This window comes from Strongylocentrotus purpuratus, unplaced genomic scaffold (assembly GCF_000002235.5).
Source record: "Strongylocentrotus purpuratus isolate Spur 01 unplaced genomic scaffold, Spur_5.0 spur5_scaffold_6, whole genome shotgun sequence".
Lineage (NCBI taxonomy): Eukaryota > Metazoa > Echinodermata > Echinoidea > Camarodonta > Strongylocentrotidae > Strongylocentrotus > Strongylocentrotus purpuratus.
In genome coordinates, this window is record NW_022145612.1 from 26546664 (window position 1) to 26572342 (window position 25679).

Sequence of the window (25679 nt, forward strand, 5' to 3'; positions counted from 1 at the left end):
GGCCTTTGACCTTTCGAAAGATTGACGAATAACAGCGCGTCTAAAAAAAAGAGTCTATGAATGAAGTTGTGTTGTTGGACGCACGTGAACGAGCGACAGGAAATTCTTTGGAGAAGACATCACGGATCTTTTCACCGTTTCTCATTTTTTAGAAGTGTTAACAATGGTAACTATTTTACATACATATTATTGTAATGATCAAGGTAAAATTCAAGAAATAGGGACAATTTTGTTGGCTGTAATTCGTAAGATTGCAGATGTAGATCTAGATCTACGCTAATCAAGGCCAGCGCCAGCCCATGCCGCCGCCGGGTCCCGGGGCGCTGCGCTAGCCTCGGCCTCGCCTAAGATTTTTCCGGAGCTCCGGCGGCGAAGCGTAGGCCGTAGCCGTATGGAAGATCGAAGAATGGCCATGCCCGCGCCCCTGGCTTGGTTTTGGACTGTTGGCAAAAATAAGACAGAAATAAACGTCTGGTATGGGGAACCTTTAATAAAACTCACATTTGTTAACATTCCCCATATACACAGACAGTAACCCTTGTCTCGTGCTATTGCTAACTCCAGGGACTGAGGGAGCTCCGCGTCTAGCGTCTGAGCTCGAGAGCCTGATTAAGAAAACGATTTAAACAGCCGGTTGGGTCAAGTATAGAACGTTAATCTCTGAAAGGAATTTGCATTATTGATTCTGCCAGAATGGCAAAAAGATCTACATTGGGCATTGTACATGTCGTGTTAGACAGCAATAACCATCTGATTCGGGTCATTTCTTTAATAAAACTGACATTTGTTGTCATTCCCCAATACAGATGGCAACCCAGAGATCTCGTACCGTGGGGGTAAATTAGAGCCACAGCGTAACAGCTTTTCGTTACCGACATTTCTCCCCCGATTTTCTTTATTTAGATCTAATTTCCTGATTTCTAAATCAGATGTAAATTAGGTCGGTCTATATATCTCCTAATTACAGTTTTAAAAATTTGCTAACCTATTAGTATTATAGAATGTGAAATTTTCGGACTTACTTATATGAATTATCCAATTTGTTCCTCAGAACCGCGAAGCACTTACGTTCATGCATTCGAAATATTACCCGGCGGCCGATATATTTCCGGGTCCACCTACCAAAACATAGCCAATGGCCAATCAGAGCACTCGTTTCGTGGGAGTTCGTTGGTCAAGCCGGGCCGACTCGTATGTAGCTACGGTAGCTATTGGACGTTCGAAAAGAAAAAATTAATATTCATCTACTAAAACCAAGACGGATAATGTTGACGACGAGACTTTCTCGGATTAATCATTAATTTAGGATCTAAATGAGCAAGCTATCGTAAGTCAAATAAGCTATATATATGTTATTTTTAATTAGACTCTAATTATTGTCATATTGCAGCATGTGTGAGGATGTAAAGAGTAGTGCTGTAACATCACGGATATCTCCAATTCCGTTTAACCGCCTGTCAAAACCGGACGGTTTTCGGTTAAACGATTTATTAAAAAAAAAAAAAAAAAAAAAAAAAAAAAAAAAAAAAAAAAAAAAATTTCGCCGTGTGAAAAAGCAGGAAGGTGATTTAACTGAAGGCGCCGATTTGGGCTTGTGAACTAGTCACAAATAATAGTAACAATGTCGTTTTAGAATAATGTGTAAGATCATTAAAGTAAATTAAAAACAGTAGAGGACCTAGGATAAAACCTTGTGGTACACCATGTGTTAAACTTGGATGAATATATATTGAGATCTATTACAAACATTTCTTTCAAACCAAGATGACAGACAAATTGGAGTGTTGTTCTAGTTTCCAAGTGGTAAGTCATCACACCGATTACTGAGCTGGGAGACATTGCCAGGTGGAGGGGCATAAATCGAAACTTTAAAAAAAAAAAAAAAAAAAAAAAAAAAATATTAAAAAAAAAAAAAAATTATAAAAAAAAAAAAAAAAAAAAAAAAAAAAAACGGGATAACGAAACCGTCCAATTGAAAACGGAATCCGCCATGGGCGGTCGGATACCGGACGGTTAAACGTTTGACTACAGCACTAGTAAAGAGTGAAAATCTCGTAGCATATCTCATTCATCGCGGTCCTGCCGAACCGAACCATTGGTTCCATACAGTCCCGATAGGACAATCTTCAGTCTCTATAATCGGAGGTCTAGTGGAGCCAGACGTAGTCTCAGTGGAACAACCGACGATTAGAGAGACTGAAGTTTTCGGTCTAATGTCGTGTATGAAAAAGGCTGATTTCACATTGCCAATTTGATGCTTTCTTTATGAAAATAGCAAGTGGTTTAGTGTGAAATGGCACAAGTGTTGCTATATGCAGCAACTTTCAGCGACACTGCTGTGGAGTGCTGCACCTTTTTACAATTGAAATAAAACAATTTCAGACTACCACCCTTGGTTTGAGGATGCAGTCCCATCTCATGCTGACCATTCCTTGAGTAGGTTTCACTTATGATGCTTTAATAAATCAGGCCTAATAATTACCTAAACCGATTAAAATATAAAAAAATCTTTCCAATTTAACCCTGATTTCCCTTTTATTTTCCTGATAAAAAAAAATATTACAAAAGGGAGGGGGGGGGGGGAGGGGGAATGTTGTTTTAGGGGAAAGAACAAATTTTTTGGTTAGTGCTCACTATCGATCACCCCTGATAAATTAATGCAACAAATGTAAACTTTGCTTGATAAAGATCAAGATACCATTAAATTTTCTCATTTTAGGGATTGAAAATGGTGTTTATAACCTCAGCAGATTCCTTCAAAATTTTCAGGAACACGTTGACAAGTCTTCTCAAAGAGCTAACATTTTCATTTGCTTTGTTCCCCACGTTGATAGTTACGGAGGCAAGCTCGTCAGAGAAGGGAGTATTTATACCGAAAGTCTCAGGAAGAGCAAGAACGCATCATCAGAGACAGAAAGAGAAAGCTGAAAGAGGCTCTCGATGGTAGGTTTTTTTTTAACAATATTTAAAGCAAGCCTTTGTTTGAATGGACCATGTTTTCCAGTTTAATTCTTTCATGCTTATGCTTTTCAGGTAGTGATTATAAAGTGGTTGAAAAATGTATAGTCAAATATACCAATCATTATTTTTCACAAGATAAATATATCTCAATAGAGTGGTATTACTGTTTGATCATTAGATACAAATGATTTGAATATTCATCTATTTTCATTTGAACTACAGCTCTAGGGCTGAAGTAATTTACTCAAGTCAAAATCATTTCTGTTTGTGTTTGAATTATTTCATCCATTTTGTGTCATGTTGTTTTATCATACAGAAAACAAGAAGATTCCAACAGAGTTACAGAAGGATGCGCTTGCTCTTCAGAAGTCCTTGGCTTTTGATGATGAAGGAGGAGAAGGTGAGTGATCCAGTTTCTGTATTACAATTGTTATAATGCTGTTAAATGTAAATATGAAATATTTATACTAAGTTGAACATTTGCAAACTTAAAAAAGAAATGTTCTAAAACGGTTGGGCAAATTTTTAGTTTGCTCGTTCATCCAAATATTTATAGTTTATTGAGCTTCGTCAGTTGTAAACATAGAGACTCATTTACTTCGATTTAGAAAATATTAAGAATCAGGTCATGGAAATAAGAAGGAATCTAGGTATTTAAAACACTGAAGGTCTATGTTCAGATATCAGGTAAGATAACATTTATATTGTTTGAAATATAAGTTAGATATGTAGCATACAACTTTGTATTATTTAAATCAGATTCTTGTAAATTTTGACATTTTTTATAGGTTTTCCAAGCTACCAAGGCCCCTGAAAATATCATTGATTAAGAACAAACTGGTCATGTTTTTTGTCATGGACATAATGCCCTTCCTCCTAATAATAACAATTGAAATTAAACATTTCAGATTTGATAGACGTTATTAAAGTTTGATTATTGTCCATGAAAAGAAGCTGAATTTTCAATTTTCAAATAAACCTATGGTCCTTTTTTTGTGTATTTCATTATTGACCCTTGATGATTGCGTTTAATGAGAGGTCTTCTTACAAAGGTACCTCCCTTCCTATTGACTGAAGGGCCTGTTTCCTAAAATGCTTTTGAAGCCTGCAGTCAGGTGAATGCTATTATGATCATACATTCCTGATTAGGTGTACTGGTACGGTAAATGAAATGTTGTTTTATTAAAGTTATCATCTCATGTTGTTCCCTTTTAGAACTGAATCACATTGATGATGAATATAGATGGGCTGGTGTAGAAGATCCCAAGATCATGCTCACAACATCCAGAGATCCAAGCTCAAAACTGAAACAATTCGCCAAGGTGATATTTCATATTCTGTGTTATATCCCTTATCGTAAGATTGTTGCATTAGGTGTGTACACAACAAGAAAAAAAATAGTTTTACTGTAAAAGACGTTTCCTGCCGACTAGATCGAAATAGTTCATTTTTATTGATGACGTCACGCATAGTACCTTTTTTTCCCTAGGGAAAAAAGATACTATGCGTGACGTCACAATAAAAAAACGCATATTCTTGAACTATGCGTTTTCCCAGCGAGCGCGTACATGATTTCAAAGTGCCTCTAGCTCTGCGCGGTCAACCCCTGCGGTGTCATGTCACTGCGCTCAAGCCATATGCAATTTACGCTGTGCGATAACTGCACTACACTAACGCCAGCTAAACATTTTTACATCCTTCAATGTTTCATTTGAGCCATGCAATTTTCTTTATTTCTTTTCGATCTGAATCACTGAATGTAGATGTGAATGTGAGTATAAGGTTCATGTTATTACAGAAGTGTACAAGGAATAATACAGATGGAAGGGATATAAAACAAATATAAAATGACTCATTCTCGGAACAAGCTAAAACTATTCACACTCAGGAACATCATTAGTACTTTTCTCCCTCGGGCCGATGGCCCTCTGGAGAATAGTACTAGTTGATGTTCCTTCGATGCGAATAGTTTCAGCTAGATCCTCGAGTGTCATTGTATATTTGTGTACTATTCTTTGATCTGTAACTTAGCCTTTTTTTTTGCTTTTTAAAATCTGTATTATATTACATTTTTAAAGCATTTCCCCCCTCAATTAATATAACTAATAGGACTTTAAAAAATGATTACAAATGTTTTATTTGATAGGCCTGATTAAAGAGATTGGAATTTTACTTTGGGAGTTGTGTAATATACCATGTTCTATTTATACTACTTATACGCAGATTGGCTAACAATGACTATCAAAGGCTCGGAAGAAAATGTTTTAGTCCAATATTTACAACGACAAAACAGATTATTAAGGGATTTAACATGACAGTATACCAAACTGTACTGGGGTTTTGTTCTCTGCCGTAAGATCTATCTCCTTATTGCTCTTGTTAATAGATAAAGTTAAATAATGATCACCAGATAGACTGATTTACCATCATATTCCCATTGATGGATGTTTCTTACTTTCTTTCCCGGGACCTTGTGACTACTTAGTGCATTAAACTGTTATTGATGAATGAACTACAATACTCTGAACCCAGTCTGCATATATTACTTGTTGCTATGTCCGGCAAGCATTGGACAAGCTTTCAGAATGTCAAGAACAACCTTTGTGTAAGAAGTATGCATAAAATATGAATATTTACGAATATGAATATGAATATAAACCAGTCTATTGCTTTGTGAGATAGATTGGGTCATTTTAATGGCATGTTTATTATATTTGCTTTTGTATTGCTAGGAGTTGAAGCTGATCTTACCCAATGCTCAGAGATTAAACAGAGGAAACTATGAAATCAGTCAGCTGGTACAGGCTTGTAGAGCGAATGATGTCACTGATCTTATCATGGTCCATGAACACAGAGGAGTACCAGGTAAAAAACATACACCACCTCATCAGAAATGCCTCGTATATTCTCATCCTTCATTACTCAGTTAATGACTCACAGATTACATCAATAACAAACTTTATGGGAAAGCCTGCCAGACTGACCTAGATGTAAAAAAGAACGGGTGCATTTCCTTGTGGCACACTGAACAATTTAACCAAAAAAAAAAATATTCAACAATCTATTCCAATTTAATCCGTCTCAAGATTTAAATGCTCAACTTTCTTGAATATTCCTTTCTGATTATTTAACAAAACATAATCACTTAACCATTATTGCAGAAAAAATGTATTACATCAATTCATATAACGATTTCTCTTTTCTTTCTTTTTTTCATTCCTCTTCTTTAATAAAAAGCATATTGCCGGATATTATATCTGTTTTTCCAAGACAATTCATACTCCACATTCAAAATAAAAACGTTTCCTATAATGGAAAACATTCATAATATGCCTAAAGCATTAAGGATTTTGTCACCTCAAGCTTATTATCTAATGTATCTACAACATATCCATCCTTCGCTTTAGTTGATGTATTAGCAACCATAGTGGCTCCACCTGCCCTCAGTGAATGCAATCCGAGATTTGCATCCCCACATACTTCTTTCAACAAAGAAATTACCCTCTAGCTGTCGTGTAACTTAAAGGTTTTTCTTTCCTTATAAGCGCACTAAATCCTTTAGACCTGTATGCCGGTTTAAAGAAAAAATGATTGGAATCTAAAGAAATCCGAGCAACTCTGATATACTTCTTTACCATTTTGACTGGACAAGCTTCTGTCACACCGGCGCTAATGACTACACTGTTACCTTGTCTATACTGATCTGTCTTACTCTTAGCAATATTAAGAGAAATATAATCATCATAAATTGACACATCATTACACTTCAATGCTCTTGCTTCATCATATCTAAGAAACCCTGTGAAACACAAAATTAATAATGTTAAGTCTCTAAGCAAAATTGCGTCCTCTGTATGAACATGCTTCTTACATAGCTCTTTAACTTGATCTGAAGTAACTGGATCTTTCTTGTTTACTTTTTTCTTGCTTTGCCGTTTGGCAGATTCCAACAAATTCTTTACAAAACAATTGTCTGTTGGATCCCTGAACCCTCTAAGACTATGAGCCCACATAATGGCGTATACAGCACCTTCTATAACACTCGATGAATGCCCTTTGTCAATAAGGTGAGTCACATGTAGGGCGACGTGAATAGATTCAGCTGGAAGAGAATTCCCTCCTTCTGCACTGATGAATTGATCCCATCGGTTGAATGCTGCAAAATACTTCTTGTTCGTGTTTTCGCTTCTCGATTTAATGATATGCGATGCCATCTGGTCTGCCAGTTGGATGAACTTTTTGAACTTGTACGTCGTGTTGGTTATTTCCTCCATCTTTGATAACTGTACTTCGCTCAAAGCCATTTGTGATTCGTTTATGTCCTTCTGGAAATGATTACGCTTGTCTGAAATGAGCTTTTCTAATTTATCCAGTAAACGGACTAACTCTGCAATGTCCATCGGCTCCATCGTATAGTAGCTGTCGCTCCTGGCTCGGTCCCCGTAGTCGTGTCGTGTCGTGTATCTAGTATCTGACAAAGCTAGAATGGCTACCACGCCCATTTCCCGCTCTTATTATGCCTTTCTGAACATTCCTTTCCTTCTCAATACAATAACTTACACCTGCCTAAGTTATTCAAACCATCCCGCTTCGCGGGATCGTGGCGTCTCGCCACTCCCATTACGTAATCATTAAACGGATTCGCATATACAACATTTTCCTGCTATACGTTGTACCGCAGGAAAATACAATTATCTGTGAAGGTTTTATTATGAATTGATTTGAATTGAATTGAACTGGTTTCTTTATTTGTAAAAACATACATTTAAAAAAGCAGCTAAAGACTAATTAAAAATGAATTTACAAAAGATTAAAATTACATTAAAATAAAAACATTTGAAAATTGGTTAAATAAAATACAGTAGTGATTGAAAGATGGCAGTCAAAGTTTTAAAAGTCATTCATTTCTTGAGATCAAGATCACTTAGCTACTACTGCTGGAGTCATTCTTCAAAGAATATGATTGTATAAAAGTTCTCATGATGATAATTAAATTTCACTTGTCATAGTAATTACAATACCTGGATAAAGGTATTTTTAAACCTATGGTTTGCATGACAATAAGAGGATAAGTTTTCCAACCTGCATGATTTTATTGATGATCAACTTCATATGTATTTGCTGATCCTTTTTCAAAATGAGCCATCTTTATTTTTGCTTTGGCTTCTTATTTTCTTGATTACAAACCAATTCTTTGACTTTTTAATGCATTCATTTGCATAATGTTTGCAATGTAAGATGTGTTTAGTAAAAATTTGAATCAAACATTAGTTTTATATTCATATCATTTTTCTAAAAACATAACTAGGTTTCACTTCTGAATATGGATATGAGATTGTAGATTAATTATTTGGGTAAGTCAACACCAGCTTTTACATATTGCATTTTTATTTCTCAAACGTACTATTACCATCTTTCTCATATCCATTTTGATTGTAGATGCATTACAGATTTGCCATCTGCCTTACGGACCTACAGCATTCTTCACTCTCTTCAATCCAGTACTAAGGCATGACATCCCCAAGATAGGTACCATGTCAGAAGCCTACCCTCATCTCATCTTCAACAACTTCAAGTCAAAGCTGGGTGAAAGAGTAAGTATCTCTGTTTCAGAAAAAAGATGCATGATCCATGCATTCAATGCAATTCATTCAATATAACCCTTACTGTACTGGGCTATTTTGAGTACCTCGTGACTGGGGGGCCTGGGAGGCCCCCCCCCCCCCCTATGATCTTGGCCGTCGAAAGTCCGATGAACACGAAAATTTGCATGTTTGTAGATATTTATGTAAGGAACAAGATGGTATAATTAGTTTTTTCCTAATATGCACATTTTTGTCGTTATAGCCTAATTAATTATGCAAAATGCTAATTTTATGCATTTTACAGAAAACTCTTCATATTTGTCTGTAGACTTATGAAGAATGTTGAAAATGTATTGAAAAAATATTTCCTTCATCTCAAATTCATGAGGTTACATTATTTTTATGATATTTGAAAATGCATAGGTTAATTTGCATAAATTATGAATACGCATTCATGAATATCAAATCTAGAAATATACAGGGAACTAGAATCATTACAAAAATTGTCATACTCCACTGTTTGAATGTTAATTGAAACCCATTATTCATATGAAACTTCTTTTCTAACACAAAATAGTTATTTTGATGTAATTGATAATGATAATTTATGCAAATTTGATGCGATTTTCAAATATTTATTTTCTTTTGTATTTTATTGTTTTTTATTTCTTATTATATCTATTGTTTTATTTCTAATGTATTCTTTCGTTCTGGAATACATCAAGTTACTTTGAGAAACATATAAAAGCAATTTGATATCAATTCATTGTATTCACATTTCTGCTTGTACATGAATATATGCAATTTATAGCATATTTTTGATGCCATGCGCATACTTATTGTTATGTAACACCTTACAGGTATATCCGATTTCGACAAAAATGGTATCAAAATGTGCGTAAGACTTGAGGGAAAAAAGTAATGAAGCGACAATTCAAAATTCCAAGCGGTTGCGGTGCAATCTACGAAAATGTTGAGGGGGGGGGGGGGCTCCCAGGCCCCCCCCCCTCCCCCAGTACAGTAAGGGTTAAAAAAAAAATGGTTTATTAATCAGCAAGGTTTGCAGCAATAAGCTGAATTGCCTATGTGTGCAGTATACAAGATAAAAATAAACATTAACATTCAAATTACATGTTATAAGAGTTATTTGCTTTCTGCCTGCCTGCATTTCATCTGATAAGGTGAATTATTTAAACTTTGTTTTACCAATGTTTTTTCTTTGCCTTTTGTTTTGGTGAAATAGGCTTCATGAAATGAAGTAAGATGAAAAATGCACTCTTTGAGTGGACTGATAAATTGTGCATTTAAATCACAGTGGACACACTGTCTCTGATATTTCAAATTGAACATATTATGCCAATGTTCAGTCATACCTTTATTTTAAGGAGCATGTTCAAATTTATTATGAAAAACAGATGACTACAGATATAATCACTTTATAGTTAGGGGATGATTAGTGCAGTGGAATATTATTAATTATTTCAGACGGAGAGTTTAATCATTTCTGTAAAAATCTTCATTTAGTGTGTAGGTAATATCACTTTTCTTCTTTTATTATCACTTGTTGAGAGATAATTAGTTTAACCGCTTGTGAATTTCCTTTTAATCTTTCTCTGTAATGCTGCATTTAGTGTGTATTTGATCTCATTTTTCTTCCTGCTTTGTTTTCTTTGATGTCTATGCAGGTGATGAGCATACTGAAGTATTTATTTCCTGTACCCAAGGAAGACAGTAAGAGAGTCATCACATTTGCAAATGATGATGATAGTATCTCATTCAGGTAAATGTCTCTTTGCCCCCCCCTTCTTTTTTTCTGGTTCCTGTTTCTCTCTCTCTCTCTCTCTCTCTCTTTCCAACTCTCTCTCTTTCTCACTCTCTCTATCTCGTGTAGTGATGTTAGAACTGGGAGTCATGTGACTCATTATCCCATAATGGGGCAGACACAAGTTATGAACAGATGCTTTCAATTTTTAAAGTGTTTGTCATTTATGTAAGAGGCAGTAAATATGACAGAAATATATGGGGGACGGGTGTAAACAGGACAACGATGAGGTCTCTTGTAACCCAAATAATCATGAACTTCTTCTGTACTTCTGTACTTAACAGGTATTCTAGGGTATGAACATAATTTATTAATCTACGTTGTTGCAATATCATTGAGAAAGTAAATATGTGAGGAGGGACTCTGAAACCATAATATTAGATTAAACGGTGGATGCTGTACAAAAGGCATACACCAATTGGATTATCATAGTAAAGAATGTCAAAGGTCATACCGCTTTTAGAGGAGATTCAGATAAACATCTTAATCAGGTGTAATTACAGGAGCAATCTAAACATTGCTGCTGAACTGTGTATGCTCATCTTATCTCTGTTTATCTATCACCATGGTGATTTATCCACAGACACCATACGTACAAGAAGGTAGACCACAAGAATGTAGACCTGATCGAAGTGGGCCCAAGGTTTGAGATGAAACGTAAGTGGCATGCTGTTGTCCCTCGTAAGCACATTGCTTTGTTCCGTAGTAACCCAACCTCCATACCTCATGTGCGATTTATAAGCAATAGTCTTGTCTTGGCAGTATTTCTTTTTTCTCTCGTAGTGTCAGAATGCAAGAGTGACACAATCTTTAACCCTATTTTAACTGGGCTATTTCAGACCAGGTTTTTACTGGGGGGGGGGTCAATTTGACCCCCCCCTAAGATCTCGGCCGTTTCACCGCCGATCGCCGCGAAAATTTGCATGCATGTCAAGTGAAGTGTATAGAATACTATGGTAATTTCAAATTTTTGAAAAATTTACTCATTTGCATATTTATGGTAATTTATGCAAATAAGGTCATAAAATTCACATTTCGGCCCATAAATCATAGATTATTCATATTTAAGTATTCTTTTTCACTACGTATATTTATTAGACCATTTGGAATAATAATACAACACAAAAAATTGGAATAGCCAGGTTATTCCTTATGTTATCTCTTGTTTTTATAATTTCTTATGTATTTCATTGTTTTTTTAACTTATGTATTTTATTGTTTTTGTTGTTTTATTTCATTTATAACTACAATTCAACTATTTTGACCCCAAAACAAACATCTAAACTTTAAACAAGACTGAATAACCAATGTTTTATCTATTTTTAGGAAAAATGACTTTTACATATGTTTTGTACACAAATCACGAAAATAAGCGATTTTCGGGCTGACATGCAAAGACAAAAGGTCACGCGACCTTGTAACCGTAGGTCCGATTTTCAAAAAAATTGTTTTAAAAGATGCGTAACATTCGAAAGTAAAAAGTCATGAGAGGAAAATGTTATATCTGCCGCGGTTTCGGAGTAGTCGCGAAATTTCTACAGGGGGGGTCAAATTGACCCCCCCCCCCCCCAGTTAACGTAGGGTTAAAGGTAATACAAAGTTTTGGGAAATTTTGAAAATTGGGTGGATAGTGAATCTTTAAAATTTTGATATATTTGGATGCCCCTGTGGATGTATTATAAGCACTAACAAAATTAACCCCTAAAACACTTCTGTTTTCGAGAAAGATTGAATATAAAAATTTACCGGTGCTCCCGGTAAATGTTGATAAATTTAAAATAGCGCCTACGGCCGTACAATGGTAGCTGCGACCATGAAAATCTCAGAATATGTAGTTGTGATATATAATTTCCAAACGGGAATAGCTAATCGGTCGAATTTAGTCAAGAAACATTGTTTCATAGCTAAATTGGTATCTTGTCCTTGAGAGGGAGCTATACAACAAATAGGGTTTATTATTTATAATTTCATAACTTTAGACTCGATTTCAACCGGGACAACGATCAATGAATATTGTAGGAACGCATATGCATCCAATATGTTAATTTGAACCAAATTCATGATCCCATACCAAAACTTTGTAATACCTTTAAGTCCCTGGTGCTGTACTGATATCCAAGCACCAGTGAATCTGTCATGCTTGTATTAATTGACTGGTTTACTAACAACATGTAATGTATGCAGACTGGATTCCAAGTAATGTAGTTCATTCATTAATAACGGGTGAATGGAATAAAGAAACATCCATAAATTTGAAATTAGATTCAAGGGTTGTTACTAATTGCTATGGTCACTATGGTAACACAACGCACTTTTTGCCATGTAGCATGCAGTCTCTCCTGTTTATAATGAATTATTTATTCATAGGTCCGAGACTCACAGAAAGATCTGTAAAATTTGTTTGTTTAAATGGTCAGTGTGGACTAGATAATGAAATGTATGTCCATGGTTAAAAGAATGAAAACTCAAGATTATTACTTTTATGAGAAAAAAATACAGCAGCCTCACAAATTAATCCCTTTTGGCCTTAACGACACTTGAGTGATTAAACTGGCTGTCAACAAGCTAATGAGTTTCTATTTATACTTCCATATCTCTCCATGTTAATAATTAGCCAGTTATCCATCACATGCACCGACTATCACACTGCTTTTTGTTCATTTAATTAAAAATAGAATGAACCTTCTGCCCTCATTCGCAATAGCCATTTGTGCATGTTTAGCATAGGCGTGATATCTTATTCTATGAAAAATTTGATACTCTGTTGCCGATGTGTGTGTGCCTCCATGTGTTAAATTGGTACAGTCAAACCTATCTACAGGGACCGCCCAAGGGAAAGACAAAAAACGGTCTTTGTAAACGGTTTCCTTTAGAAAATGTTTCAATGAGAAACCATTTTCAAGGGAAACACAAAATGTGGTCTTTGTTGACTGGTGGTCACTAAAGCAGGTTTGACTGTGCAACCCTTTCATCTCTCTTACTTTGATTATAAGTGTCACCATTACATGATGGCATGTTGCTCTTTTCTTCTTTATAACTAATTAAAGAAGTTTAGTATCTGTTGAAATGAATAATTTGTATCATGTTTCCTTCTCCCTCTGATTCAGTGTATGAGATCCGCTTGGGTACGATAGACCAATCCAACACTGCAGAGGTAGAATGGGTATCCAGGCCGTACATGAACACCGCAAAGAAGCGCAAGCATCTAACCAACGATTGATGAGATGTAAACCTGTTCGTCATTAATATTCTTCCATGGTGTATAAGAAAAGACTGTACCGGAGTCAAAAGATGTCTACCGTTAGTCTCAATAAAATTCCTGACCAAACAACATCAGAGCAACATTATTATTGTTCACTGCATGTCGGAAGTGGTGATAACTGATATTAATTAACCCTTTGGGAAATTGACATAAAAACAACAATATGTGCACTTGGAGTATTGACCTGGGACCTCATTGGATAACAGCAAGGCCTTTACTTGCAGGACTTAGTTGTGCTCTCCATTTTTGTCACTATTATATTTGGTATATTTTCTATTTAATAGCAGTGTATTCTAAGGGTACATGTTGAGTTTTTCAGACCTCTTTTAGATAACAGAAATAGCTTGAAACCTAAATGACCATAGCTATTTATATATTGTTGTTGTCCTCACTGATATTATGAATGTCCATCATCATGTAATAAAGCTGTCAAAAACCAAAATATCATAATTGGCTTATCACAGACAAAAATAACAAAGTAAGACACTTTTTTGTTTGTTATATACACTGATGTATCTTTATTATGGAATATAATCTTTGGAAGATAATATAAAATGTCAAGTGTTGGTAAGCATAGATCAGATGGATGGCACGTTCAAGATAGGTTATAAAACCTATGGACGGATACAATATTCATTGAGAGAGGCTTTTCTCCCCATACTTTACCCTTATCTTAGACCTTTAACCCCTCACCCAATCAAGATGCTAATAGTAACTGAGATGTAGAAAAATATGTATAAAACAGATGTGAAATACATGTATGTGGAAGTTAGATTGTTACTTTCTCTTAAAATCCCAAAACTAATACATATTTCAACATTTGTTTCTAATTAAAAAAAAGTTAAATCATCAAGGTTATCAAAGCTTTGTACTGAATCATTGTTTAACCACCTCCAACTTGAGTACATGCACATATCTATGTTAGTAACTCAGGACCAGGTTGTGGCAGCCATGTTATTTATAGATTGCCCATGCAAACTCTGAGCTTATTTTGATAATTCCTGTAAAACAAAAATACCTAACTTATATACCCCATTGTAATAACACAGGCATACATGTAAAAATAAATCCATGTGCTTTTTAAGTATATGATATCTTTGCGATACCCAATGAATGGAATCTACTTTGTTTTGAGTCACTTTGTATTTTCTGAGAAAAACTGTGTCATATTTAAATAATAAATAATAATAATAGTGGGTTCTTGTATAGCGCTCATGTCAGTCAGATTTGACCCTCCTGGCGCTCCCGATTTTTATCCTGGATCCGAAAAAAAATTTGGTCATTTTCTTGGTCTGATTCTAATTCAAACTTGTCTCAATAAGAATACATATTGACAGCAAGATCGCAAAGTGTATTATGCTGCAAACCTGATTCATAGAATATCTCACTCCAAAATCTATGTTTTTTGTTACATTCCCTTTGCTGAGGAAGCACAGGTCAAAATTAAAAGGTTCATTTTCTGATGAACTCTTGGTTTTATCACATTGTACTTGTCATAACCTTGTCATTTTTTCTACATCCATACACAAAACAGAAACATATACGTGGCACTACATAAATTTTACAAAGAGATAATCTGTACAACTTTATCGTGACTATTCTGATCTAATTTGCATACATAAAAACAATTGCAGAAAGAAAAGACAAAATATAAATAAATATACATGGATTTTCGAAAGAGATTGTACATGTAATGGTGTTGTACAAATGATATTTTACTGAGTTCCTATTCTAAGTAAACCTTGTGAATTTGTTTTTTAATATATATTTTTTTAAATCACATTTCAAACAAATATCCAATGATGCAATTAAATAGTGTAAGAGTGACAATCTATGAACACGGGCGGAAATATAGAGAAAACTAATAGAGGTAACTCAAAGATTTGATAGCACACATCTTAGTCTTAGCCAACCCACATGGAAGAACCAATTTGGCAAGTAAATAGTTCTAAAAGTTTTTATATCTGAATAAAGCACACATTAAAAAAGAATATAGGTGTCTGTATTTTCTAAAAGTACCGGTATATCTAACATTATAAATATATATTTACTGGAAAAATAAGTATTTGAAAAATTGCAGATGCATTCTATCAATCTATGGCAAATGAAGTATGTTATTAAAATTTCGTATCAAGGTTACTACTTGCATTTTAGTATACCCTGTTAACTGGCTCACTTACAGATCTGAATCGATTTTCACAATTCATACAATTACCATGTTCTTAAAGGTGGAAGAAAAAGCCAAGGGATGGTTGAAGACTTGAAGCAAAAGTTCTTGTTTGGAACTTTGGAATAGATTCACAGTTAACGATTTTCAAGATCTTTTGGGGAAATTTATTTCAGAAAAGTCACTTGTATGGTGGTTCCCTTTTTGATCAATTATTAATAGCCCATTATTTGAAAGTTTAAGATAAAGTTTAAGATGTTCCAATTTGAAGTTTTTCTTTTTACAAATAATAACAGACGTCAAAGTAGAGAATTTGTAGGTACATGTAGGTTGTTTCGTGTTTGGCACTTTCGTTTAGCTCGATATAAACTGCCATTATCACATCTCAAACATCCGTAATCGTGTTTTTATGGTCGCCACGATTTTATTTCAATCGACAGTTTTCACAAAATCACGCATGTTTTCGATTGCGGCGGCGGAGGTTGTGCCGTTCCTTTGTTCGTTCCTGTTCCAGCGCCACTCGGTCCGTTAACCTTTCCGCTCGCCCGCTGTTCCTGCACGCTACGTAGTGTGTCTGCGTCCAGCATATTCTCCAAGATCTGAACTTCGTGCGTGATTTCCCGAAGCTCTTTCTCCATCTTGGCCAACCGAGCATCCTTAGCCTGATCATCCTTGGCGAACCGCTTGAGACGAAGCTGCATATCCTTCACCCGTCGTTCACTATCTTCTTTCTCTTGCAGAACCTGCGTGATCAGAAGAGAAAATGTACAATTAAAAACTTCCTTCTTGTCGTTCCTTTGTTTTGATATGTAATTATTAACGATTACGTAAAGCCTTTATTATATCACTCCATATAAAAATAGGGGTAAACCCAAACCTACGACCCAAAGTGTTTCTCGACTCTCATTTATACCAATTTGTAGCTAGGGAAAAAATTACATCTATTAATATATGAAATAGCAAAACTATATAAGATCCAAAATTTTACAAACTTTCTTGATCAAGATTCCCGATTTATGTTCTGGTACAAAATATTTTTTGGGGGGCAAAATATACCAGAAGGCAATTCACATATTCTTAACCCGTTGACTACTGGATTATCTAATTCCCATAGGCTTAACACAGGGACCACCAGGTTCCAGTAAGAATTGGGTTAATTTAAAATTTCATCTTTTCCGGATACTAACCTCTGCAAGTTTTTCCCTGAGGTATTTTTCAGTATCTTGCGTTTGACTGAGTTCCCGAGCAAGGTAGTCTGCCTGGACTTTCATTCCTTCCTTACGTCCCTCTCTTATCCTGTCTATCTCATCCTCGAGTTCTTTAACTCTCTTCTTCAAACGCTCATTTTCTAACTTCACAGAATCTAATTCAGAGATTTCCACTTTAGCACGTTCTGTCCTTTCTTCAGGGTTCGAAGGGGCATCGCCAGTACTGGTGCTCACAATCGCTGCTACGTCATCTTTGTTTGATTGGGGATTCTCCTCGGCACATTGCGTATCCTCAACACTCTCCGTTGGTACGGGTTCATTCGCTACATTTTCAGAGTTTGATGCTTCAATCACGGGGTCTTTAGTTTCTGGAGCAGTGTCGCCTTCGTTTGATTTTGTTTCCTGCTTACCGCTTTCCGGAATATTAGTTGGAATTTCTGCGTCAGCATTTTGGGCTGTTCCCTCTGCAACATCGTTATTGTCTTTGGTATTTATACTCTCGTCGGTGACAGCTTCAATCACGTTTTCGCTTTCATTCTCTGATTTGTTTTTGTCAACAGAGCCAACTTCATCGGCATTTCCTTCATCTTTGGCACTGTCATCGGTCGCTACCACACCCTCTGTCTCACCTTCTTCCTTTACAGGCTTTTCAGCAGGCTCTTCAGCCTGTTTACCCTCAACACTATCTCCCTTCTCATTCTCGTTTGGTTGTGCCTCATTAACCTCTCCTAAAGGCTCTGCATCGTCCTGCTTTACACAATCGGTCTCCCCTGTCTCTGGTGCAGGTTCGCATTTCCTCTCTTCTTCGACGTTGGAAGGACTTTCTTCCGAGGCATTCACCGCACCTTCACCATCTGCAGGTTGTGGTTCTTCTACTTTGGTTGGTTCTTCTACTTTGGCTGTTTCGTCACCCGTATCGGATTCCGTCTTTTTCTCGGTTTGCTCTTCATTCGCTGGTTCATCATTCTCTCTTTTCGCTGGTTCAACGTCCTCCGTCGCTAGTTCGATTGGAGTCTCACTCTTGGATTCCTCTTTGGATGCATCGTTTTTGGACGCATCGTCTTCATTTGCATGGCTACCAGGGGTATCTGGCTTGCTTTCAGTCACTGTCACATCTGGTGCTCCCTCTGTACCCTCGGGAGTCTGAGGTGTGCTGTTCGACGGAGCCGAGTCGTCATCTGCTGCTCCAGACATCTTTGAAGGATCCTGGTACAAAGGAAAATGAAAGAAATATTAACATAAGGTGGTCAAAGAGTCACTTATACAAGCGTATTTAGGCGATTGGTCATAACATTACAACTTCTCGAAAATATGAGATATATTTGACACTATCTTAGAAAGCTTGCCGGTGTATAGTACGTATTTTTATCTTAATATATAACAGAATTTCAAGATGTATATAATACGTGACAATGTAATATCGCACATAATTAAACATATTCTCAAATTACTTTCATTCGGGTCAAAACTGATTAAGGGAAACAAAATCATAAATATCTCGGAACCATGTAATGTGACTTGAAAGTGACAACAAAAACATTAGATGAAAAATGTCTGAAAATTTTAAGACAATAATACATGTAAAATACAAATTTTAGAAGGTCATATACTGCCTTTGGCTTTGTGGTTTATTACAATGAATTAGGATCGATGATTGAAGAGATAATACCACTGTGCAAAGAACGTGAATAATTCAGACAACGTTCATTCATCGATGACAATGGCGATCATGGTGAATAATTTCGATTAGTCTCATGATTGATGTGTTGTGACTGTTGCTTTCATTATGGAAGAAAAGACTCGCATTGTGCCGATCAACTAAAATATTGTGATAGACTGACAGTTGGCTCTATCTTATATCGCAGATACGTCTTAAATTTCTTTCATGGCATGTTAGTTTCCCTGATAGAACAGGCCTATTGTGCCTTGTTTGTGGTTAGAAACTGTTACCAAACATTGGCTACCTATCACAAACAAGACGAGATCTCTGTGCATAGTGACTATTGTACTTTGTGAAAGGAGAACGCACAGAAATGAGAGTGGATAACCACTTCTAAGACTTCTCCTATAATGAATCTGATTTGGCGCGTCCTTCTAAAATATAACTCTAGTATTTCTGCTGTATCATGATCATGATTATTATAGGCACAGCTAAAAATGTTTGATGATCATGCAGTCAGTTGGGAGAGGCACACATGGCTCATAATAATTATTTAAAGGAGAATCTTTGGTTCTCTACATGTACCTCCATGGCGACAGGGAATCAGCATGGTAAATGAGAAATAATTAAATCTACTTACAGATGGTTATAGCCGTTCGGTCTACAACTAGTGCGTCTACTACCCAATCGGGTTATACCCACAATGGTCTACACCCAGCCAGTCTACTTACCCACATGGTCCAATAATAAGGTCTAATAATCACTTACTTGATTTTGTATTATTAATGATTTAATGATTATTAGACCATCATTTTGGATAAGAGACTAACATTGGCATTATCAAACTGAATTAGACCGATGGCAATTAGACCAAATGAGTGCATGATAGACCAAATGGGTAATAGACTTATTGAAGATTAGACCAACTTTGATGGAAATTAGACCTACCAACTATAGTTTATATTAGCCTAAATGGTCATTAGACCAAATGACAACTAGAAATGCAATCGTGTCACAACGATGTGCGTGCAATGACGCCATGTTTCTACGTGTCAAACGAAAGAGCTTCTCTCGGACTATCCAGAGCAATTCGTACGAAGTCTGTAGCTTATGTGATATTGGAGATAGGTAGGGCGAAAGAAACGCCTTAACAGTGACCTTGATGGGATGGTAGTGGCTATGCCTACGAAGTTTGAAAGAAATTGGGATAGGGAAAGAACCTAGAAAGGGCTCGCAAGCAATGCGTGCAAAAACCAACGGGATTTGGTGCATGTTCGTCATTGCAATAAAGATCGTTCTGGGAGCCAAAAGCGTGAACCCGATATGTCCCATAGACAATGCGTGTAATGCATGGGCGGAAAACGTACAGGATCTGTATTATGACCGGAGTTAAATTGTTTTTTCTCTCTCTCTTGATGTCTCTTAATGGGCCGTATTTGGTATCATTGGAAAGAGAATTTCATGGTTGTTATTGTAAACCACTCTCTTTTTTTCTATGAGAAACCAATCGAAACACGTGATGTAAAATAGATTTATAGTACAAAATGGCGTCTTTAATGACCCCCTCGACCAATTTCAAAAATCCGGCCACGAGGTGCCCTGCGTACTGCAACTCTAAATGTCACTGCAAAATTTTAAGAAAAAAAAGGATGTTTAGGGGGCGAAAAAAAGTCTGAGAAATGCCGTCTTAGCCGATACGTGTTATAATATTGGGCGGAAAGCGTATAGTGACCCTTATTCAAATGTGATTTACTCAAAATTTTCTATGTGAACATATACCATACTTGGGATCATTCGAAAGGGCACTTCATTGCGGTCAGTTTAACACCATTGTCATCTGCGCGCAATGTACTGCACGCATTATAGGCGCTATTACGTAATGCATAGCAAATTCATCATTTTTGGCGATAACTTTGTGCTGACATATTAAAATTTTACTAAACTTGGCAGACAGTTGTCACTTATATGGATACATATATCTGCCAAGTTTCATTGATATAGGTATAAAGATCGCTATTTTAGAGCAAGTTGAAGTTATTTTGGAATTTTCTCGAAAATGGCGAATTTGGAGGGCATTTTTCTCAAATTTGGTCAGTGTTAGGGTATATAATTTTGTATATGGCTGGAAAGGGCATATCTTCAAGTATCTAAATCCAAAAAAGGGTACGGGTTTGCCAAGCCATTATGGAGATACGGCCACAGAAAGAAAGCCAATTCCCAGAAATTTAGAGGGCGCTATTTATGTTTTGCATAGACATTGGAGCATGAAATTTGGCATGGCTATGTGCAATTATGAGATAAGGATAATGTAAGATTTAAACACAAAACGGAGTTTATATGAGAAAGTTAGGGCAGTTTTAGATTTTTAGGGGTCCATTTTTCAAGAATTTGAGAGATTTTTGACGGAGTCAGTTTCAGATTTAAATTTTGAGTACGAAGATGGCATTTTAAAGGTCAAGTCATATGTCGCAGATGAAAGAACATCTCTCAGACTATCTAGAGGAATTTGTTAGAAGTTTGTAGGATCTAGGATAGTGGAGATGAGAAGGAAGAAAGAAAGGCCTTAAAATGGACCAGAAACGGACAAAATGGCGTCTGGACGGTTATGCATGAGTGATTTCAAAAATCGAAAAAGTAGGTGACCTTGATGAGATGCTAGAGACTATGTCTATGAAATTTGAAATGAAAAGGACATGAGGAAAGCACCTAACTAGGAATAACAAACACTACGTGCAAAACGAATGTGATTTTTGGACGATAAGAATATTAATGGGGCAGAATGTGAACGAAAACAAGGCAATGACGAAGGTTCGTCATTGCAATTATATGAGATCGTGTGGATAGTTGACGAGCTGGGTGCAGACCATATGGGAATAGACAGTCAATTTGTCTACTACTCAATAAGTATTGGGAACGGTATAGACAAATTGGCTGTAGACCAAACGACATTTCACCCATACAGAGAGGACCCTTGTCAACTCCAAAGGGTCACGGAATCTTTCACCCAACTTTATAAAAACAACCCTCCGATCGTCCTCTCTATATCATACTCTTCCAAACTAATAACACTTTGGTACACACACATCGTCTGCATTGCATGTGGAGACTGTAATTCGAGACTATTTTGTTTATTAACTCCATGACGACCAAATAACAGAATAGCAGATAAAATTGACATAGGTTATTGTATAGGAGCGACAATGTTTATTATCACAGGGATGGCATACAGGGGAATTATTGTATGTTTGGGGTATGGCCGGTGAATACGATAACACAACTGTTACTGTTACTTGAGGTATAATATATCAAGATCAAAATGTCAGGCTGTACGTAATATGCCGGGCTATATCTATCCATGATACGTAGCCATTCCAACTCCATGATTATACTGAACAAGTAGTACCATTTCGTCCATCCAGTGAATTTATTTTTACATTTCCATGTTTCATCTTTCCGTCGTTCCCTCGACCTCTCAAACCAAAATTACCTCTGCAGACGCTTATATTATGATTATGAAAATACATTATATTATTTGGAAGTCATTCCGCAACAAAACTCATTGGTATATCAAGGTCGATTTTATTGTCACCCCAACGGCCTCCAAACTATGGGACATAATATATATCAGTTATGAGAATGTCCTTGGTGATAATTAATTGGAATGGTGCACATAATGAAATTGTAATGGAAACAGTCAGTAAGATTTACGATTACGAAAATGATTGAAATATAATTGGTCTGAATATCAAAATGTGTACGCTCCAATGCGGACAACACAATTCGTGCAATGATGCAAGTGTATTTTCTTTCACTAGATCCCATAGTCGTCTCTCAGAAAAGCAGCGCTGGAAATTTTGTTAAAAAAACAAATATGTTTCTATGTTATTCTTGGGCTCCTAATTATTTCTGCTACAAAATGAAAAGTATTTTAACATGGAGGGAAATTCATGTCTCAATCTCTTCGTTTGTTTGTGGGTAAATCCAAGTATAATTTTATTTTAAGTCGTCTACATTATGTTGCTACTGCATTTAATTTTGTTAGTATACATTTTTGTAACGTCTTTAAATTCATACATAATCCTGCCAGATCTCCTAAACGTTGATAAGTATACTATAAATAACCTTTATTTGCGCCCACATGCTAAACCATTGAATTGATTTTCTTCATTATTGGCATTAAGGTTCGTATTGATTTCTACTCAACTAACGTTATCGTGAGAGAAAAAGGGCTACATGACTGTTAAGAAGTAAACTTGGCAACCGCATGGTATGCACCACTGCACGGAGCACGGATAGAACGGATTGCTAACTAGTAACAGTACTATAGTGTCTATAATATAGTCTATAGGCCTATTTTTCAATAGGAGAATTACATTTTTTATAACTAAGGCGGGCACAATGCACAATAATATGCCCTAGACAGGCTAGACTAAAGAAAAGGGAACTTACAAGTTGAAAATCGTGTATACTGTAACCTGGGGATGGGAGAAGCGCAAACAAGAAATTCATCGCTTGTCGAATCATAATTATCTCAAGTTTATATATTGTGTATATGAAAATTTGGAGGTCTGCCACTGAAATTGGAAAAGACGTTTTGATTTTTTTAAAGTAAACTTTGAATGATGTATTTTCAACATCCTTGCATATAGGTTGGGTAAAAAGAATCACTGGGTTTCTGGGTAAATTTGGGGAAAATCGAATGGTTTACAGTTACACAAATCATTATAATATGATAATAATAAACATGATAATAACAATAATCATCATCATCTTCGTCACCAATCCTCCAACATCACTTAGTTAAAACCTTCGAAATACTTTTTAGTTGAAAATTGATAAACCTAATAATAATTTTATTCTAAACATTTTGAAAAACAGAGAAAATTAGTATATACTCTATTCACTGTTTTGCATGTCCCATATTTTCATGTATCATTCTAATAATCATGCATGGGGGGGGGGGGGTAGGTAATAAATAATATATGAGCATTGAGTTCATCGCTTTTCGCCTTTTGAGCAAACATTAAAAAATAAAAAATAAAAATACATTTCAGTATATTGATCTAATGTTTAAACACAGGGACTGTGAAAGAATAAGGTTATATATTCCAATATAGCTGCATGCATGTATTACTTCGTAACGTTATTTTCAATCATCTTTTTTTTTTAAACAAAAATTAGTGGCTAAATTTTACATTAGATGCTAAGAAGAAGAAGTAGTAGTAGTAGTAGTAGTAGTTATTTAACCTCACTGATTTTGTCAATTGCGTTTCTCCTCATTATTCAAAGACAATCGACATGTACAATACAACGCCAATGGTAAAATAATACCAATATAACATACACCACATTACTTATAATTATTGTTCATTTTCTCCCATGCAGAACTCAGAAGGTATAATTACAAAATCTTGTGACTAGTATAATGACTCTATAGTATAATTCATAAGAGTTATACTCACCCGTTATTAACGATGGCACAAAGTTACTTTAGTACACCAATCTTGTACTTGTATACATCCAAACTAATACCAGATTAAGCTTATGGATTACGATGTCATCCTCGCATCCCAGTTCATGTCGGAGGATATGGCGGGGTTTTGCGGGCTAGTATGATGTTTATATCACCAGGAATATACAGAAGAATTATCGTGTACAAGAAGAATGATTATATCCAGAATCATCCGTCAATATGGAAAAGTATTATTATATTCCTCGTTGGCAAAGGTCCTGATCATACCACAAGATGAAGATGATGGGTGCTTGTTATTGATGATATCAACATTCACAAGAACGTGAAGACACTGTTGCCGCAAAGTCAGTTCTTGTAAAGTACTGATACGGGATCAAAAGTTCACCTGCTTTTCTTTGGTCGTATACCTGCACAGGAATTATATCGAAGGGTTTGTCAACGGGGCAACGCACTGGTGTGCATATAGAGTGGGCTGGCATGCATACAACGGGTTCGTTATGGCCCAACGACCTTATCCGGAGGGTGCCGTATATACTCCATATACTCGCGAGGGGTCATAGTCTGGGGTTTCATTGTTTAGGCCGTTGCCATGGTCACCCCTATTCGGCTGCATAGTCCGGTGTCAGATTACAAGCCATCAGCTGAATGATTAGATCCGGGTACGAATTACTTCCAAGTAGATGTACTTCCAAGTAGATGTACTTCCAAGTAGATGTACTTCCAAGTAGATGTACTTCTTATTTCCTCGAGCAAAACAGAAGAATTTTGTATACCGACAAGATTATCATGCGATATGAACAGAACATCGATTTAGGCCTATTCACTCTTTTAAATGCATTTCGTTATTCCAATAACACAGTTTACTTGTAGGCCTATACATGATTGTATTCCAATAGCCATTATGACGAACGTATTAATTTATGTCCATTTTTGGAAATATTTTCCTGAACAATACTGGGATAAAAATGTTTCAAGATGTGACTGCGCCGGACATCGCACTGGATCAGAAGAGGTGTTCTTATATGTTTTTCTTTTCCTATGACTTGTATGCAACATGGTGGATTTTAGAGCACCGATGTTGATGTTGTTGTTTTTGTTTTAACGACGAATATCATTCAGTTGTATATATTCCAGCACTGTTATCACGATAATTGGCCTTGATGGAGTCCCTCTCGTCTCCATATTAATAATGATAATAATAATAATCTTTTAAAGTCCACTCCAAATTTTGTTAAGTTAAACCGAAAATGGACATTCTCTTTGCCGGATTTTATGATAAAAATTACTTCTTCCCTAAAATAATCCTTCTTTCCTATGCGTGACGGGTAAACTATGCCAATTCAAAGTAGAATGCATCCATTTATTTCGTCACTTGCCCCCTTTTTCCTTCTGGTAAATGCACCTTCTCACACCTCACGTGTTTATTTTCCCTTGTAAAAAGTGCCCCTTTCTGTTCTTACAATTCCCCCTATTCATCTCAGGTGAGTGCCCCTTTTCAGATTCAAGAAGTGCCCCTTACCTCCTCTGATAAGTACCCCTTC

The 25679-nt window shown here is 36.1% G+C and overlaps 2 protein-coding genes across 2 annotated transcripts; one reads left to right on the forward strand and one right to left on the reverse strand.

Moving 5' to 3' along the window:
• The first annotated feature begins 42 nt into the window (after positions 1-42).
• On the forward strand, positions 43-14744 carry LOC583717 (U3 small nucleolar ribonucleoprotein protein IMP4). Its single transcript, XM_031000186.1, has 9 exons — positions 43-166; positions 2835-2943; positions 3278-3361; positions 4177-4283; positions 5694-5826; positions 8401-8555; positions 10232-10326; positions 10952-11025; positions 13476-14744. The coding sequence occupies exons 1-9, from the start codon at positions 164-166 to the stop codon at positions 13586-13588; spliced, it is 873 nt and encodes a 290-aa protein (XP_030856046.1). The 5' UTR covers positions 43-163; the 3' UTR covers positions 13589-14744.
• On the reverse strand, positions 14118-24631 carry LOC105443717 (probable serine/threonine-protein kinase kinX). The gene is made up of 3 exons (XM_031000185.1): positions 24128-24631; positions 16985-18211; positions 14118-16540 (listed from the first exon to the last, which is right to left on the reverse strand). The coding sequence occupies exons 2-3, from the start codon at positions 18197-18199 to the stop codon at positions 16241-16243; spliced, it is 1515 nt and encodes a 504-aa protein (XP_030856045.1). The 5' UTR covers positions 18200-18211; positions 24128-24631; the 3' UTR covers positions 14118-16240.
• Positions 24632-25679: the final 1048 nt, after the last annotated feature.

Excerpts from the sequence above, each read along its gene's own strand:
- LOC583717 (XM_031000186.1), top strand. Across the intron at positions 5,827-8,400 it reads TGAACACAGAGGAGTACCAG|ATGCATTACAGATTTGCCAT; the intron begins GTAAAAAACATA and ends TTTTGATTGTAG. Across the intron at positions 8,556-10,231 it reads AGTCAAAGCTGGGTGAAAGA|GTGATGAGCATACTGAAGTA; the intron begins GTAAGTATCTCT and ends ATGTCTATGCAG.
- LOC105443717 (XM_031000185.1), bottom strand. The coding sequence starts at position 18,199 with ATGTCTGGAGCAGCAGATGACGACTCGGCTCCGTCGAACAGCACACCT. Across the intron at positions 16,541-16,984 it reads TCAGGGAAAAACTTGCAGAG|GTTCTGCAAGAGAAAGAAGA; the intron begins GTTAGTATCCGG and ends CTGATCACGCAG.